The 18,455-nt window shown below is 41.3% G+C and overlaps 1 protein-coding gene across 3 annotated transcripts in view; it reads left to right on the top strand.

Moving 5' to 3' along the window:
* The first annotated feature begins 10 nt into the window (after positions 1-10).
* Positions 11-18,455, top strand: part of PREPL (prolyl endopeptidase like) — a 25,586-nt gene continuing 7,141 nt past the window's right edge. Inside the window, exons 1-10 of one of the 3 annotated variants that reach the window (XM_030557674.1) lie at positions 11-293; positions 730-1,084; positions 2,286-2,414; positions 5,365-5,431; positions 8,035-8,238; positions 9,897-10,020; positions 13,236-13,452; positions 14,978-15,163; positions 16,760-16,954; positions 17,686-17,861. In XM_030557674.1, the coding sequence (XP_030413534.1) occupies positions 875-1,084; positions 2,286-2,414; positions 5,365-5,431; positions 8,035-8,238; positions 9,897-10,020; positions 13,236-13,452; positions 14,978-15,163; positions 16,760-16,954; positions 17,686-17,861 (1,508 nt within the window). In that variant the 5' untranslated portion in view covers positions 11-293; positions 730-874. Of the gene's footprint in view, positions 294-729; positions 1,085-2,285; positions 2,415-5,364; positions 5,432-8,034; positions 8,239-9,896; positions 10,021-13,235; positions 13,453-14,977; positions 15,164-16,759; positions 16,955-17,685; positions 17,862-18,455 lie in introns of those variants that run through there. The other 2 variants (XM_030557675.1, XM_030557676.1) reach the window with 2 other exon arrangements.

Genomic DNA, 18,455 nt, shown 5'->3' with positions numbered 1-18,455 from the left:
TTCTGTGATGTCATCATTGCGCGCCCGGTCCGGGGGCTGGGGCGGCGGCTTGAGGCTCACAAGTGGCAGCAGCCGGGGCTCCTCCCAGCTGCCAGAGGGACGAGTCCCCGCGGGCGGTGGGAGCTGTTGCACAGCCGTTTCCATTTCCAGCATCAGCGCCGCCGGGGGCGAGTGAGGACCCCTCTGGTCTCTGTCCGGTGCCCTGCCTCGAGCAGGCCTGGAGGGGTCTGTCGCGGCCGCCGAGCGCCTTGTCCAGCTAGCCCGGGCCTGCTGCCCGACTGGAGGCGTGGGTGGTTAGCATGTGCGCGGCGCTCCGAGACCTGCCGGGTGGGATCAGATCTCAGAGCCGCTCCTCCTCGTGCAGGCTTGGATGTTTTCCAAGCGGTGCGTTAAAGCCACTGGCCGGGGCTGACGGATTGTGTCTAAATACAGTTCAGTGAGCCTTGAAAATCGCTCACATTTTAAAAGCTCTTTGAACTGGTCACACATCTGAACAGGAAAGTATCCGGCAGGATGCCTGCGGCTGACCCTCCCACCTCCGGGCCAGCCAAGGTCTGCCCTTCAGCCGTGTGAGCCTGGAGCCAGGGGGAGAAACACGCTGCTTACGTGTACAAACGATTTATTTGAAAAGAGTTAGAGGAGGCAGCTTCAGGTTTGCTTTTGTTTTCCCTGCTGTTCACATGGTAACTAAAGTTTACAGCATTCAGTCTCAATCTTTTGCCCATTTAGGTTTAAAGCCGTCACTTTTGAAGAAATCCCTGCTTCAGTTTCACCCTGAACATTTCAGGTACCCAGTTTAATTGCGCGCAACATAATTTTGGATTCTTGGAAAGTTCGGAGTGAGTACAGTCAGTCAAGTCAAGATTTGGGCATCATGCATCGGACTGTGAAATCTTTTCTCCAGACTCTGAAGTTCAGTGTTGGTTACTGCAGATACTACTTTAACCATAACTGTGATCTGAGAATAGCTCTTTGCAGTCAAATAAAACCGCAAGAATTTCAGTTTACAAAGTGTTTGGGAAATTCATGGAACAACACAAACTCACCAGGGCACACTGTCCCACGGAGATCCTTTTCTTGCAAGGTATGCAGTTTAAATATAATGCCAACAACCATCATGACCATTGTATCAGTAATGACAGTCACACTGTTTCAAATGTTAAGGAAACATTTTTTTCCAAAGGGTTTGAGATAGGGATTGGGATTTCAAGTATACTCAGAGACAAATGGCGTTGTTCAACTTGTCAGTTTCTGTACTTATTTTTCTTGGGAGACAGAAGAGGTAAATGGATCAGCAGGCTGGAAACAGATAAGGGGGAACACCCAGGGAACCATTTACAATGGATAAGATAACAGACAAGATAAACCTGGGACACAAGATGAGGTAAAAAGTAAATTGGGATTGGTTCCTACAAAGTGACCAAACCAATCCCAAAATATGTGATGCAATGTATAGGGAATGTAATGTGATGTATACGTTTATATAAAGGAAGGGAGTTTCTGTGTAACTTTGGGTGTATGGTATTCCTTGTACCTATGCTTGAGCCTGATCAGCTGAAGCATAGTTTGATTGTATGCCAATAAAAAAAATCTCAGTGACCAGCTGAGTTGAGCTGAGTTCTTGGGAAGCAAGTAGATCAAGTCTCGGAGGCTACTAAGTGGATAAGGTCTCAGAGGATACCCCCAACATACTGTAGCTTTTTTCCTAAAATCTAAATAGCTGCCAGAAAGCTAATATTAGGGTATCAGGATAGAACTGTATAAAGAATCTCCAGAGTGATGAGACCAGAATTTAACCACTGCTAGGTGACACAATGCTTAACAAAACTTGTCCTTGTCTATACAGACTAGTCAGTCTGTATCCATAATTGGATCTACTGGCAGCTCATTGAGCCTGGACAGACCTTGATCCTCCAATTAAATCTGACTGACTGTGGAGGGGAAATAATGAAAATTATTTATCAGCGTCCATGTCTGATGCATGCAATAAACAAAAAGCAGAGAACAAATTCTGATATTTTTCAATAGTATAAATCTTAGGTGTTACTTGAAGTACATAGTAGGTGAAATATTTCCAGACAGAAATTTGAGTTGTTTTACATTGACAGTGTTTATTTAAAGGTGACTTTAAAATGATTTTCAAAAAGGTGGATTTCAGCCCAGCCAATTTAAGTTAATTTTGTATTGCATAAGTGATGCAACATGACCTTGAGAGACAAGAGCATCCATCCATAACTTTGGACATTTAAAATCAGAGGTTGATTGCATTGACATATTTGTACCAGGATCTTCTGAAATCAGAGCAGGAGAACTGGAAAGTAGCTTCAGCAAGATATATGGATACAGCAGAAAGAATCAAGAAGAAATTAAAAGTAATGTACAACAAGTATACATTCAGCATGAGCAGCCCAGCGGTGAGTGGCAATTTTTTTTAAAAAATGCATTATAGTTTAGTACAAGTAAGAGTCAGTGAAGCTGTACCTACTATGAAATGTCTTTACACTACATGTTTTTGGTTAAGCTATTTTGTGTTCATAGTCCTGATTTTTAAATATTTTGATATTTATATCAGAGAGGTAGCTATGTTAGTCTGGATCTGTAAAAAGCAACAAAGAGTACTGTGACACCTTAAAGACTAACAGATGTATTGGAGCATAAGCTTTCGTGGGTGAATACCCACTTCGTCAGATGCATTCACCCACAAAAGCTTATGTTCCAATACATCTGTTAGTCTTTAAGGTGCCACAGTACTCTTTATTGCTTGATATTTATAAAGTACGAACAAAATAGTCTGGAGTATGCTTACCGTATCTTAAATCTAACTGAATACTTTTACCTGAACAACAGTCTTAATGCCACCACAGTCAATAGAAGCAATAATAATTAACAAGTAGGATAAAGTTAAACTGGCTTTTTGGCAAACAGTGTAGATTATATGATCCAAGAGAAGATTTAAATGCTTCTAGCCATTATTAGATTTAGGGGGGGAAATGGTAACTGAATTGTGGAGTTTTGATTCCATGCACCGATAGGCTATGATAAACTGCAGACCTTTGCTCTCTTAGGCTACGTCTACACTACAGCATAAAATCGAAATAACTAAAACCGGTTTTATAAAACCGATATTATAAAATCAATTTTATGCGTCCACACTAGGGCACATTAATTCAGTGGTGTGCGTCCATGGTCCGAGGCTAGCGTCGATTTCTGGAGCGGTGCACTGTGGGTAGCTACTGTAAAATGATGAGGCCAATAACTTCAATTTCCGTCCACACTAACCCTAAATCGATATAGTAATATCGATTTTAGCGTTACTCCTCTCGTTGGGGAGGAGTACAGAAATCGATTTTAAGAGCTTTAAAGTATGTTGTAGTGTGGATGGGCACAGCGTTTAAATCGATTTAACTGTGTAGTGTGGACCAGGCCTTAGACTCCAGTTCTAGAGACACTTAACTTCAGTACCGTGAGTAATCTCATTGATGTCAATTGGTCTACTTGGAATAGTTGAAGTTAAGCACATGCATATGTGTTTGCAGGATTGGGCCCTTAGGCCTTGATCCTTAAACTCAATTCTGATTTTTTTTAACATTAAGTAGTGAATAGTCCCATTGAACCTAAGTTGTTAGCATACTTCTTCCTATTTGTTGTTATAGCTTTTATTTACTTCAGTGAGACTATTCCTGTGCTTAATGGTACATATGTGTTTGTAGGCACACGGATTAAGGGTCCAATCCTGCAAACGACATGTGCTTGGGTAACGAGTAATTCTGTTAAGTCAGCTGTTCATAGGATAATGCTTTTTGCTTGCATAGTTACCAGAGAAATGTCTTCTCCATTTGTCAGAGCCTCACAGCAGTGCTCTCCAACCTTTTTGTGCACAAGATCACCTTCTGAACTTAAGATCAATGCAGGATCTACCCCTTCCCTTCCCCAAGGCTCCACGCCATCCACTCCGTTCCCGCATCCCTCCATTGCTTGCTCTCCCCCGCCACCCTCACTCACTTTCACCGGGATTGGGCAGGGGGTTCGGGTGCGGGAGGGGGCGCAGACTCTGGGCTGGGGCCAAGGGGTGTGGAGTGTGGGAGGAGGCTCCAGGCTGAGCCTGGGGCAGGGGGTTGGGGTGCAGGCTCTGGGAGGGAGTTTGGGTGCAGGTGTCATATGGTCACACTGCACTTAATCTCAGAATCCACTGGACATTTCATGAGTTTTACTTTTTATTAGTGCCATTTATGGATTATAGATCCAAAAGTCTTCAGGGATCGTCACAAGTCAGTGTAACATTCTCAGCTGTGGAGTGTGCATTGGCTGAGCCTGGGACAACGGGTTGAGGAGCAGGAGTGAGGGGTGCAAACTCTGGGAAGGAGTTTGGGTACAGGAGGAAGCTCGGGGCTGGGGCAGAGTGTTGGGGAGTTGGAGGGGGGTGAGGGCTCTGGGAGGGAGCTTGGGTGCAGGAGGGAGCTGGGGTGTGTGGGCGGGGGTGAAGGGTGTGGGCTCTGGGAGGGAGTTTAGATGCAGGAGGGGGCTGGGGCAGGGGCTTGAGGTATGGGAGAGGTTGCGGGGGCTAGGAGGGAGCTCTGGGCTGGGGTGCAGGAGAGGGTGCGAGGTGCAGGCTTCAGCGAAGAGGCGGTTACCACAGGCGGCTCCTGGTTGGCAGCACAGTGGGGCTCAGGCAGGCTGTCTGCCTGCTGTGGCTGATGCCCCTCCTGGGAGCAGCTGGGTGCTGGCACGGCTCTGCATGCAGCCCCTGGGAGGGAGGGGGCAGCGGGTCTCTGTGCACTGCAAGCACTGCCCCCATGGGGACTGTGCTGGATTGGAGGCAGCAGGCGGAGCCACCTCTCTCACACGCACGCACACACCCTTCCCCCAGGGGCCACAGAGCCGTGCCTGCCGCTTCTGGGAGCTGTGTGGGGCCACAGCAGGTAGCCAGCCTGCCTGAGCCCCTGCACTGCAGGACTTTTAGCGGCCCGGAGATTGCGATCATCTGGCCGAGGCTCCAGGATCGACCAGTCGATTGCAATCGACAGGTTGGTGACCACTGTATTATGGTAGATTGACTTAAAAAAAGAAAATCTTAGTGTATGAGTGACTCCCTTTCATTCCTCTGAATATGGCTAACAAAATCCTTCAGTGTATCAAGCACATCTTTTATATTTTGTTGTCTTATTTATATATAAAATATTATGTATATGTTGCTGAATTAGATTTTATTTATACATAAAACCATAGGCCTATTCATCTATTATATAACCTTAGCAGAAAACAGATTGTTTGTAGTGGCTTTTAGGAAATATTTTGACCTCTAAGGTCTGACCATGATTTAATTCTGCCTATATATTGGCAACATGTCTGTTTTGTGCTTAACAGATTAGGTTTGGGGATTGTGTTTACTTTGAAGAAAATGGCTGCATATTTCGTTCAAAATCAGATGCTGGTAAGATATTTTTTGGATTCTCTGATCTTTCCGCATGCATTGAGTTTTAGGATACTTTACTAAGCTTCAAGCTTAACCATCCCTGTTACTTACTTTTTTTTAACTTACCCTTTTGAGCTATTTTTATTTTATTTTACATAATAAAAGTAATTTAAGTAATAAATTTTATAAAAGTACTAAAAGCTTCAGAATCTAGAAAGGAGAATAGGACAGGAACTGGGGAATAATGTCATATGATTACACAAATTAAAGTCTCAAACTTTTTAAGGTCAGAAGGGCCACATGCTGCAGAGGAAAGCGAAAAGGGTCTCTACCAATCTGACCGGGGGGGAAATTCCTTCCCAACCCCAAATATGGCTAGGGTTGCCAACTTTCTAATCACAGAAAACTGAATACCTCTACCCTGCCCCTTCTCAGAGGCTCTGCCCATCCCCTGCCCCTTTTGAGACCCTGCCCCCCACTCAGTCCATCCTCCCTCTCTCCGTTGTTCTCTCTTCCCCACCCTCACTCACTCTCACCAGCTGGGGCAGGAGGTTGGGGAGGCAAGGTTGAGGGCTCCAGCTGGGGGTGTTGGCTCTAGGGTGGGGCTAGGACTGAGGGGTTTGGGGTGCAGGGGGGGCTGTGGGCTCCATCTGGGGGTGAGGCCAGGGATGAGGGGTTTGGAGTGCAGGAGGGGGCTCTGGGATGAGGTAGGAGGTTGAGGTGTGGGGGGTTGAGGGCTGGGGATGAGTGGTTTGGGGTGCAGGAGAGAGCTCTGGGCTGGGCAAGGGAGTTCAGATGTGGGGGAGTGAAGGATTTGGGGAGTAGGAGGAGACTCTGGGGTGGGGGTGCAGGGTCCTGGTGGCGCTTACTGTGGCTCCGAAGAAGTGACCACCAGGTCCCTGTGGCCTCTAGTCACATGGGCAGCCAGAGAGGCTCCGTGCACTGCCTTCGCACCCACAGGCGCCACCACTCGCAGATCCCCATTGGTTGTGGTTCCTGGCCAATGAGAGCTGTGTAACCAGCACTTGGGGAGCCTCCCTGGCTGTCCATGCACCTAGGAGCCGCAGGGACCTGGCAGCCACTTCTAGGAGCCATATAGAGCTAGGACAGGTAGGGAGCCTGCCTTAGCCCAAGGCCCCTGCTACACTACTGACTGGACTTTTAATGGCCCGGTCGGCAGTGCTGACCGGAGTCACCAGGGTCCCTTTTCAAACTGGCGTTCCGGTCAAAAACTGGCAACCCTAAAATACGGCTGTTGGTTGAACCCTAAGCACATCAGCCACACTCACCAGCCAGACACCTGGGAAAGAATTTTCTGTAGTAATTCAAAGCCCTCCCCATCTAGTGCTCCATCACTGGCTCTTGGGCATATTTGCTACTAGCAGTCACAGATCAGCTGTATACCCTTGTGGGCAGTCTCATCGTACCATCCCCTTCATCAACTTACCAAGCTCAGTCTTGAAGCCAGTTAGGTTTTTTGCCTCCGCTGTTCCCCTTGGAAGGCAGTTCCAGAACTTCACTCCTCTGACTGTTGGACACCTTTGTCTAACTCAGCGGTCCCCAAGCTTGTGTGGTCGCGGCCCCCCCTTACCCTGTCCATGCTCCCTGCTGGGGCCAGGAGCGGGTACATGGATGCGGACAGGAGGAAAGGGGTCAAGGCTGGGTCTGCAGCTGGAGGTGGGAGTGGAGCCCAGCCGGGCTGTGGTGGGGGCCGGCAGCCAGACCCGCAGTCAGGTGCAGCTCCAGTCCTCCCCAAGCCTTGGCCCTGGGCCAGGACTGGAGCCGCCCTGAGGCTGGGGGTGGGGCCAGTCACAGAGCCAAGGATGCTGCTGAGGGTGGGACTGGAGCTGAGCTGGGGAGCAGGGAGAGGCTGGTGGCACTCCCTCCCCGCTCCCCATGTGGGCTGGCCCCATGTGGGCAGGGCCTGGGCCCTGCTGCGCCCCTCCTGGACGTTCCTCCACCCCTCCTAGGGGTGCGTATCTCACAGTTTGGGGATCTCTGGTTTAACTTCAAATCTAAACTTGTTGATGGCCAGTTTATATCCATTTGTTCTTGTGTCAACATTGGCACTTAACTTAAATAAATACCAGGGAGAGAGAAGAGTTATCAATTTACATTAGTAGCGAAAGCTATGTTGAGACTTCTATTATGACCATGTGAAAACAAGAATTTATAAATTTCTGGTGTTTTTTTTTTCAGTCAGCACTTTGGGCTTATACAAAACAGACCACTTCACTGGGGGGAAAAAATAAGCAAAATTAATTCACCCATTTTTTTAATTCCAAAAGGGTGAAAAATATTTCTCCTCTTATTGCACACACATACTTCAAAAGTTTGACTTTAAATTTAAACCTTCCTTCAGAAGTATGGTCTCCATTTCAGGCAAATTTACAAATCAAAAAACATTTTTAAAAATAGCAACAGCAAAATCTTTTTCGCACATGCCATTAAACTCAGTTATGATACTGTTTATTAGCATACGTTAAGACAACTGAACTATTCCGTGCTAACAAATTCCACTTTTGGATATCATTAGCAGAATCAAAGCAGAATATAAACTATTATGATTCATTGTGCTGGTTCTTGGATAATACTGTTGTCTATATTCTGTTATGTACTAGATGAAGGAAGTGTTGAGGTTTTACTCAGTACTGAAGATCTTGGTTTTCATGATGCGATTATTCAGCGCATCAGAATTTCCCCAGATCAGAAGTATATGGCTACCAGCATAAAAAGCTCAAATTCTGAAGAGTCAAGCTGTATTGTTACGAAATTTGAGAAGTTACCTATGGTGGAATATATTATCCCAAATGTGTTCAGTTTTGGTAAGTAGTCTGTAAATGTAATGTGAAATATACAAAATGGCAAGATAAAATGCTCCATATATTGCAACTTAGAATCAGTAATAATATTTTAACAAAATAAAGGACTGCCATGTTAAAATTGATATCTATTATAAAACGCTGTTGCTGTAGCCGTAGCCATGTTGGTCCCAGGAGAGAGACAAGGTAGGTCAGGTCATATTTTTGTATCTATCTTGTCATATCAAGACACACACATTTTAAAAGTGCAGAATGGTTCTCAATTGATTACAAAGATTTACTGGCTCAAAAAGTTTCTTTTATACTGCACAATTGTACATGTTTTACAATTCAAACAAAAGCAGTTTATTTAGTAGGGTGGGCATTCCTTTGTTACACATGGTTCCTGCAAACATATATGCACATGATTAACTTCATGTATGTGAATGTGCCCGTTGAATTCAATAGGCTTGTAAATGTGTGTAAAGTTATTCACATATGTAAACATTAGCAGGATCAGGGTCTTCATGTCTGGTTTAGCAAGCCCTTGCAGCTCCAACTGAAGTCAGTGGTGCAGGTGATCAGCACCTCTGAAAATTAGAACCCAAGCACCAAATACATTTTCAAAATGTTGAACAACTGCAGTTCCAGTTGATTTCAGGATATGGGCCCCAATTCAAAGCCCCCTAACGTCAACTCGGAGTCCTTCAGTTGACTTCAGTAGGCTTTGGTTGGGGCCCTGGGGCCTTAAATTTAACTTAGGAAACTTTACTAGCTCTCAGTTTTGCTGGTAAAATATACAACACAATACTGAAATGGAAGTGGAGAACTTTCTTTGCCCTTACAGCATATTAGAGCAATACAGTGGAGAGAGTGTACTGTTTTGTTACACCATATGTATGTCCATACTGATTGATTATTTATTATTATTGTTGGCCAGTATGGAGACTGATTTTAGATGCGTTATCCTATATTCAGTGATCCTTTGGCTAGGCCTATGAACTGCAAAACTCTGGGCAAAATTTCCTAATTCACTGATCAGAATAAAGCAGATTGACAATTCAGTAGGTGTTCGTACACATGCTGTTCTAGTACTTGAACATTCCACTGGCATTATTTTCTCTCATCATGACTAGAATCTTCCGATGATTCAATATATAAAAGGAAAAGCACAATAGGCTTGATTCTTCAATGTCTTCCACCTTGTGTGGTCATGTACACTTGTGCAAAACATTACTTAATCAGAATGGTAGCTATTCACACTCACCTTGCACAGGTGTGAATGACTTCGAGGTTCTGTGCAGTAGAGAATTGGACCTTATATGTCTATGCAAAGTATGTTCTCCTAGTGCATAATGTGTAATAACAGACAGAAGGGAAATGCTTGATAATGTACAGCTGTGGGATGTGCTGATAGCAAAAACCTGGATTTCCTCTTTAAACCAAATCTAAACTATTAAAGTCATGGCCAGAAAAAAAATAAGTTTTAATTTTGGAAAAAATAAATAAAACTTAATGTCACCTTTAGCTTAATTAAATTCAGATTAGATTCCCAAGATCAAACTTTTTCACAAATCTCCTCTGAAACTTGCTTTGGGATGGGCAAAATATTTGCTTCTATTTTTCCCTTCAATAGCACAAAATACTGTGGTGTAGTTCACTTGCATTTATCTTTTTTTCAGAATGGGCTACAAATGATGTTCTGTTCTACACCAGTCAAAAAAACCTTGTATGCCATAAGGTGCTTCTGGCCACTTTCACTAACAGAAAATATGCTGAGCTAGTTTATGTGGAACAAGATCCAAGGTAATATTTCTCATCAAACATATTAAACTTCCCCTTATATATTCTTGTATGTGTTGAATTATAATTCATAATTATCATAAAATATATAAACACAATTGCTCAGAAAATCTAGAAAATGTTTTCTTGGCCATTCTTTGTGTTAAGTCATGTAAAGCCTATTTTTTCTGTTACTGATTATCAGGTGTTCTTGGAGAATGTGCTCTGTCTGATTTGTGATCAGCTTAAATTTAATTGTTCTCAGTTACCTGTTTAGTGGTTCGTAAATGTCAAGGTCAGTTTCAGGTCAAGATGTTCTTTGGTGAAAACCAAGTTGCGTTTTTTTTCTACTGTAAGTGTGTATGTTATATCTGTTAAAAAAGAATGTTTGGGCTAAGCTTTGGTGCTGTGGGTAGTCTATGACTGAAGCCATTGTGTGATCAAACTGTTGTCAACTGAATACCCTTTCAGTAACCTTTCTGGAAGCAGTGGTTTAGGAAGAAAAGCAGATTCTTGCTAAATTGACTGCAGAACTAGTTTTCCAGCTCTATAGCATGATCTAGTCTGTCTGAGGATCTTAGTGTTATACAGTACATTGTAAATATGTTAGTTTTGTCTTACGGAATTACATTCTCTGTAAAGAAATAGTTTTTTAACAGGAGCATGACTGATGCTGTACAACTGTGATGAAATAACTGAGATCCGTTTTCCAACTGCGCTTTATACATCCACTTGTATAAAACTATACAGCAGGTGGCAGAATCAAGTGGAACAAGTTGCACTGACCAGACACTTCCCCACGGGGAAATTGTTGACAGTTCTGAAGGTCACAGTCATTACTGTAAATCAAACAGAAAGCTGAGGGTAAGGCTCATGTTCTAGTGCAGTGCATAGCTGAACCACTTGCTTTGTGGGCAAAAGAAGTGTAAAGAATTCTCCTGTGTTACTATTATACATCAGGAAGATGTAGGTGAACAGGCGAGCTCTTGAGATTTGCAGTATAACATTTCTAAGACGCTAAAGACTTCAAGCCTTGATTAATAATAATGTAAAAAAAAAAAATCAAACCAGGGCCTTACACTTCTGTGAAAGGAATGGAGCACTTTACTGCCTGACCTCCATGGAATCCTGGCAGAGTGAGTGCAGTTCTCCACTCTTGCTCAGTTGGTAAGCAATGGGTAAGCAGAGGACTTATTCTCTGCAAAGTCTAGAAGCTCTAACCACCACCACAAAGGAGGCAAAGGAATGAAGCAGAGCAGGACAGTGCGGACCTAGAGGAGAGGCAAACAGTAGTTAGTTCTGGAACATTCACAGACAGAGTGGGGAAGACAACTACCATGACAGTAAAAAGGTTAAATTAAAGCCCTGAAAATGCTCTTTAAAGATTTTGTTAATTCCTATTTGTAGATTTTATGACCAGAGAAAGGATCATAATTATCTAGTCTAACTGCCTGCATAACACAGGTCATAGAGCCTCACCCAGTAACTTTTGCATCAAGCCCATATCTTCTGTTTGAGCTATAATATGCGCCTTAATAAGACATGCCATCAATGCACAGCTTTGAAGTGATGGAAGAATCCATCACATCCCTTGGTAAATTGTTCCAATGTTTAATTATTTTTACTGTTAACAATTTGCTTCAAGTCTGAATTTATCTGGCTTCAGCTTCCAACCATTGGCTGTCATTATGCCTTTAGCTGCTAGAATAAATAGCCATCTGCTATCAGAAATCTTTTTCCTATGTAGGTATTTGTAGATTTGTAGAGAGTTATCAATTCACCTCTTAATCTTCTCTTGGATAAACTAAATACATTGAGCTTTTTCTGTCTCTCACTATAAGGTGTGTTTTCTAGACTTCAAGTTATTATTGCTCTTTTCTGTACTCTTTCCAATTTTTCAACCCCCTTTTTTGAAGCAGGCCCAGTATTCCATTAATAGTATCGGTAATACCACCTCCCTACTCCTACTTCCCCTACTTGTACATTAAAGGATCACATTAGTCACATTAGTATCACACTGAGAACTCAGTTGGTTTTTTATGATCCGGTAGTGACTGATAGGACACTGTCTAAGGTTTTGGTATAGTGCCTAATACCATAGTCTCAAAGCATCATTGATACTGATATCTACTAGAGTGAAATTACTCCAAAACTCATTTGACATTTTTACAAACCTCTGCAGTTACGCAAGAAGAATGCAGCACATGCAAGTGAAGAGGAGGCAGTGCAGCTCGGGATGTCTCACTTACAATACCTATTCCCTCTTCTCTCAATCCCAAAGTGGATCCAATTAAGGTTATCCTAGCATTCAAACCAAAATGCCAGTCTCTCCTCCCATTCCAATTACTGCACCAGTCAGACTGAACCCACTGAAAATATTAAGCACCTCCACAACATCGCACCATCTCAACGGGCAGATGTTATTACTTCTAAAGCAGGTTCATAAATTTTTTGGGGGGGAGGGGAAGGGGATATTGTTCCTTCTCTGTCTTTAGTTTTGTGTTCTGCTTCCAAAGATTTTTCTTTCTACTTGTTCCCCAGGAAATTTATTTTTTCTTGCTTCCGCCACACCAGATTTCATCTAGACCATTTTCTTTTTGGTATCAATCTTTTTCATATTATCCTCATACTGTTCTTTTTAAAGAAAAGAAAATTGTCATTTCTTCCTCCGTGGTCTTAAGCATCTCAGCCATTGTTGGGTTATCTCATACTAGCCAGTGTTAACTTTTGATTCATTGTCTTTTTCTGAAGCAGCTGCCGTTACCCTTTGTGTCTCACTCCTACCTATAACAAAGGGAAGTTTTTCCTGTTTTCTCAGTAATGATTTTGAACGCTTTACCAAGCCTTTCATTTGGGCAGAAGAATTTGATGTTCTTTCATAAAGGAACTTTTGTTTTGTTTTTGCATCTTTTGAGCCTGGTTAGTGGTTATACATCGATGAACTGCCAGTTGGCCTAAAACATCAAGAAAATCTGTTCTTGTCCAACTGATTTCAAAACTTGCCTCTCATCAGTGTTTCCTTGGAGGATTCCAGCTTTTTTATAACTGCATTTTTCTGAATCTCAGGAAGGAGACAACACATCTACCACTAGAATCCAAGGTGGCTGAACTTCCCATTCCTTGCCCTAACCCCTAGGTGTGCTTCCTCTTGACTTAGATAGAATTACTTGATTCTGACAGAACTAAGGATTTTTTTTAAATAAGAACTCCATGAGTTTAACTTCCTTTTTTTCTTGCAGATTTTTTGTGGATATATATTGCACAAAAGACAGGCGTTTTCTTACTATCAACAGTAACAGCAAGACTAGCTCCGAAGTTTGGTTGGTTGACTGTAGTAATCCTTTTAATTCACCTATTCTCATGCAACAGAGAACTAAAGGGGTCATTTATCACGTTGAGCACAGAAATGATGAATTATACATTCTTACTACTTATGGAGAGCCTGCGGAATACAAGGTAATCTTCTGACAAACTACTAAAGCATTGTATTTGTTCAGATACCTGCTACAAATCACATGGAAGTATGACTTGAATTTATCTGTAAGGGGTGAGAAAGTTGATTTTATTTGTGTTTGACAGCTTACTAGAGGAATTAAAAAAAAAAAACTAGACATAGGGGACTGCATGGCTCTAAGGACTAACAACAGTATATGGAGTCTTTCACCTTTAGGAATGCTAGTTTCACTCTAGCCCATCTGGTAATGACTGAAAATTATTACTCTCTGATGGTTGTTTAGCCTATATTAAAATGTGTTGGTGGTTTCTGTCCAATTTCTAGCTGACCAGCGTATCTATTGGAAAAAATACCACTCACAAGTTAGTGATGAAGCACATTGGCAGAGCAGTGTGAGGAAGTTTGTACTGCCATTGCCCATGCTGTTAGATATAAAAAAAAGAATTTTAGTCTGCAGGGCATCAGTCTCTCACATTGCATCAGCACTAACCTTACTTCTACAAATGTACATTTCTACAATATGCACTAGACATTTTTAACCATCCAGTTCTATTCCCAGTCTTTAGTGCATACATTGTCCTCTTGGACACCACTTCATCTTTTTATTGACTTTCCTGCTGAGCTGTTTAGAATCTCATAGAAAATACTGCAAGGTTTATTTTAAAAGAAACACTGTGCTGCTCAGTTTCTCAGTTTTTTGATTTATAGTAAAAAGGAAGCCTTGTACTTTGTTGGAATAGACATCTAACTTGCCGCCAACATTCTGCCTGGCTGGTTTATACCACTCTTCGTTATGTACACAAGTCAGAGAAACTGAATAAGCATGTGCAGTATTCACACAACGGGCTTAAATCTATTTTGAAGGTACTTCGCATTCCTCTAAAGCATCAGTTATTAGCCATTACTGAAGGCAGAGATAGCTAGATACCAGTGTTTATACAGTTGCCTTGATGGCCCAAGCAGTTAATCAATTTTCATGACTTTGTTGGGTTGTTTTGCCTACTAGGAGAAATTGATTATACAAATCAGATTTTTTTTTTGCACTCCTGTTTGCAAAGAAACAGAGAGTCCCTAAACACAGTAGAAACAAATAACAGGCAATTTCTTAGCTTGCCATTCTTACGGTCATGCCAGTGAGTTCTATGGCCCAATAATCTGTCTCTTTGCTCCACACTCACCTCTGCTTCTCTGCCTCTCTCACGCACACAACTGCAACCAATCAATACTCTAACTCCCCCTGAATTTTACCCTCAGTTCCAGAGAAACCCCTCAGCTCACACATCTTACCTGCTTGAACAGTGGCTTCCTATTGTCTCAAGTTATAATCACTACATTAAGGGACATTTAATTGCTCCTTCCATTCCCATTTAGCCTGAAGGGAAGGGTGGTTAGCATGCCCATCAACTTTAACCAGGTCTGTGATTGATGGCAGCCATTAACACCTTCCAGTATGATAATTCCCAAGTGTGTGTGCATTATTTTTGCAAATCCTATCATTTCATTCATGTATGTTTTTTCATTTTGTAGTTGATGAAGACTCCAGTTGGTTCCTATGGTATGGAGAACTGGCAATTGGTTTACACGTTGAAAGAAAAGACTAAGCTAATAGACTTAGAGATGTTCAGAGATCACTGTGTGATGTTTTTGAAACACTACGGTCATCTTTATTTAAATGTGATTTCTCTTGTTTCTCATTCAGTTCAGTCTATTAAGGTATATTTTAGATTTAATTTTAAAACAATTGGTTTATTACATGAAGACATTCACATTTGGCTATTAATGTAAAAGTAGAAAATATAAATGTCAGCAACAGAAAAGCTGTGTATGTTACAACAGTGACATGTCATTTTGTGTACTTTCAAGTGTGCGTTTCTGTCCTCTGATCTTATATTACAGTCAGACCTAGTACCATAAGGCCAGTTTCCGATCCCCTTGATCAGGTTAAGTAGTAGTCTCATTGACTTCAGTGGGCCAACTGGTGGTACTATGCAGTGAAAATTAGAGTATCATCATCTGGCACACTGAGAAGAGCAAGACAGATAGCCGAAGTCAATATATTGAAAGAATATTCAAAAGACCAAAGTGTAATGCTGACACACCCTAATAGTAAGTAATTTAGAAGAATTATGTTTATTACAGTATGATTGATACAAATAAATATTGCCTACTTTTCCTAGTTGTTAGATGCCAAATTTTCATTATGACTTTAATCCTTTTCCTTTTAACTCCTATCTCATCAAAATACTTTAATTTCTGCAGATAAACAATTCAACAACAGGATTTAAAATTGTTTCTTTGTATTTATTCAAAAATACAAAATCTGAAGAATACTTAACCTTGTTGCAATAAGTTACTAATGTTGTATTCTACAAACCTCCTTCCTAATGGTGTTCCTATAGGTAAATATAGTACACTCCCAGCACAGTTGCTGAGACTGTTGCTTTTTTAAATGATCTTGTTCAGTTGAATCAATTGTTCAGAGAAGGGACTGAAATTTCTCTGTAAAACTTTGACTTTTAGTGGCACAATTTCTGAAGCCTCTATCAACCTGCTAACCAGAATTCCTTAAAGAAAGTAAGTTGTGGTCTAGCAGGGGGCTTGACACAGGATCCTGCTGCTCTCAAAGAATGAATCTTGATTCCTTTCATTTTTAGTAGAGTTAAAAATCTTAAACATAATAGCAGTGAGTTTCTGAGTGTAGATGTGCCAAGAAAAGGTTTTGTTCTTCTCAGTGGCTAGCACTGGGAACAAAGTTAAAGGCAGGGGTCTTAAGTGGCTGAGCACTACTGAGTCAACTTACGGCACTGGAGTAATAACTGACATTGACTTGGCTGTATTACAAGTTGAACAAGAAGTGGTAGATCAGAGGAGAAATGAGAGAAGGAAAATTGTTTAACAATACAGTAGAATACAAGGTAATCCCTAAAGAAAGAGTATCTTAATTATATTTTTTTTAAATCTTGCTAATACAGTATTCCCATTTTCAAACAGTCTTTTGAGTATTGCTGTATTTATTTTGTCCTCTCTATGAAAAACTTTGGAATTAGGTTTTATATTCCATTTTACATCATTGTTGAACCTCATTAGGTGGCTGTAGAAAAAGATTAGCTAAAATCTTACACTTGCTGACACTGTTTCATTAAGCATTTTAATGTATAAGACATGGAGCTGGTGTTAAATACAAACTGAGGTAATTAAGCATTGTGTCCAAATCTTTTCATATGAGAGAAGGCAATGGACATAATTATAAAAGCAGTAAAAGGTTTCACTTTAAATTTTTGGGATTAACAACAATCTTCATTTTTTCAGTTACCTGCATGGGCCTGTGCATTTGAGTCAGAACCCCATCCTGAGTACAATGCCAGCACTTGCTATTTTCAGCTCACCTCCCCAGTACAACCCCCTAAACGTTTTGCATATAAATTAGTGGAAAATCATCTCGTTGAGCAGGAGGCACCAATTACAATTAATTGCCACATTGTACGGCTAGAAGCTAAGAGCCAGGTAAGATTTTCAGCCATTTCCCCTCCCCACTACCTTCCCCACAAACTCTACCCTCTCTGTAGAAACTGTTTGTGGAAGGGACTCAGGAATAAATACCATAAAGAACTACTGGTGCCATATTTACTAGAACAGTAGGTGTTTTCTCCAGCACTATATAAAAAAAGATCAGGAAAAGGTAGTGTTAGGGTTTTTTCCGGATTTGGTATACCTTGGAGCTGGTATGCTATAGTTAAGAGGACGTAGCTGAACATAACCTGATACAATTGTATTAGTATTATGTCTTTATGACAAACAAACAAAAAAAAATGCCAAAATGATGTACAGCATACATCAGTCAAAAAGGGAAAAAAGTTAACATCCTTCTGGAGTATAAAAAAGTTGAGATGTTAAGTTAATAACAAGTTTGCTGCTACAGTAAGTGCTAAACTATTCAGTTCACAATACATATTGATGGTGTTATAAGGGGATGGAAGAGCTGGGTACTTTGATACTTTAAAAACACCTCAGGTGTTGCACTTAAATGAATTTTATACTCTGCATCAGTAAACCAGCCCAGCAGAGGTTCAGTCTCTCGCTTTATTTTTCAAGAGTGCTTTGTACAATCTAAGTGGGGAAAAAAAATTACTGTAATCAAAAACACACATTTAAAACAAATAATTGAAGTTTTCATTGCCACGTGTCATAGTGAACTCTGAAACATCCTTTACTGTAAAATACTCCTTCATTTTCAGGATGAAATTTTGGTGCCAATTACAGTTTTTTATAATGCAAATTCTAAAGAGCTACACAGGAAACCACTTCTGGTTCATGTATATGGAGCTTACGGCATAGATTTGAACATGAGCTTTAAAGCTGAGAAGCTGATGCTAATTGAAGATGGTTGGATATTAGCATATTGCCATGTTAGGTAAGTTGTAGTTATATAATAAAGATTTTTATTTGTAGGGCACATGGTCAATATTCTTGAGACTCATCTGGACTGTTAGGAAGAGCTTTTTCATTTTGCTGTCTTGTACCGTAGCCATTCCTATACCATCACATTTCCATCTCTCCATAAAATTATAGGTATCCTTTTTGGTAATTAAGTGATTCAGTTACAACTCAAATGCCCTAAAGCAAATAATGTTAAATTCACAAGATCCATGCACAGTGCTTGAATGTCTCTACTTATCTATAGGATAGTTGTATTTGATTTTTCAGCTTAGCCCTGACAGTATCTGACTTCTCTAATACACACCCCATTTTCTGTAAAGTCGCTTCTTGTCCTTGCTCAAAAACATAATTTCTGCTATTATGTTCACGGTGTAAGGATTTACCATCCCCCTCTTATTCCCAGGCCGGTAGCATACATTCATGTTTGATCTGTATCTGTTGAAAGCATTTGTCTTTTAAAAACAGTATCCAAGCCTGTAACCTGTCGGTCTCTTTTTTGGCTAAATCCTCTCTGCTTTCTGTTCAGCTGCAATCCTGTTGCAATCACACTTTTACCACAGTGTACAGT

The sequence above is a fragment of the Gopherus evgoodei genome, chromosome 3 (genome assembly GCF_007399415.2).
Source record: "Gopherus evgoodei ecotype Sinaloan lineage chromosome 3, rGopEvg1_v1.p, whole genome shotgun sequence".
Classification (NCBI taxonomy): Eukaryota; Metazoa; Chordata; order Testudines; family Testudinidae; genus Gopherus; species Gopherus evgoodei.
This window is presented reverse-complemented; position numbering and strand designations above follow the sequence as displayed.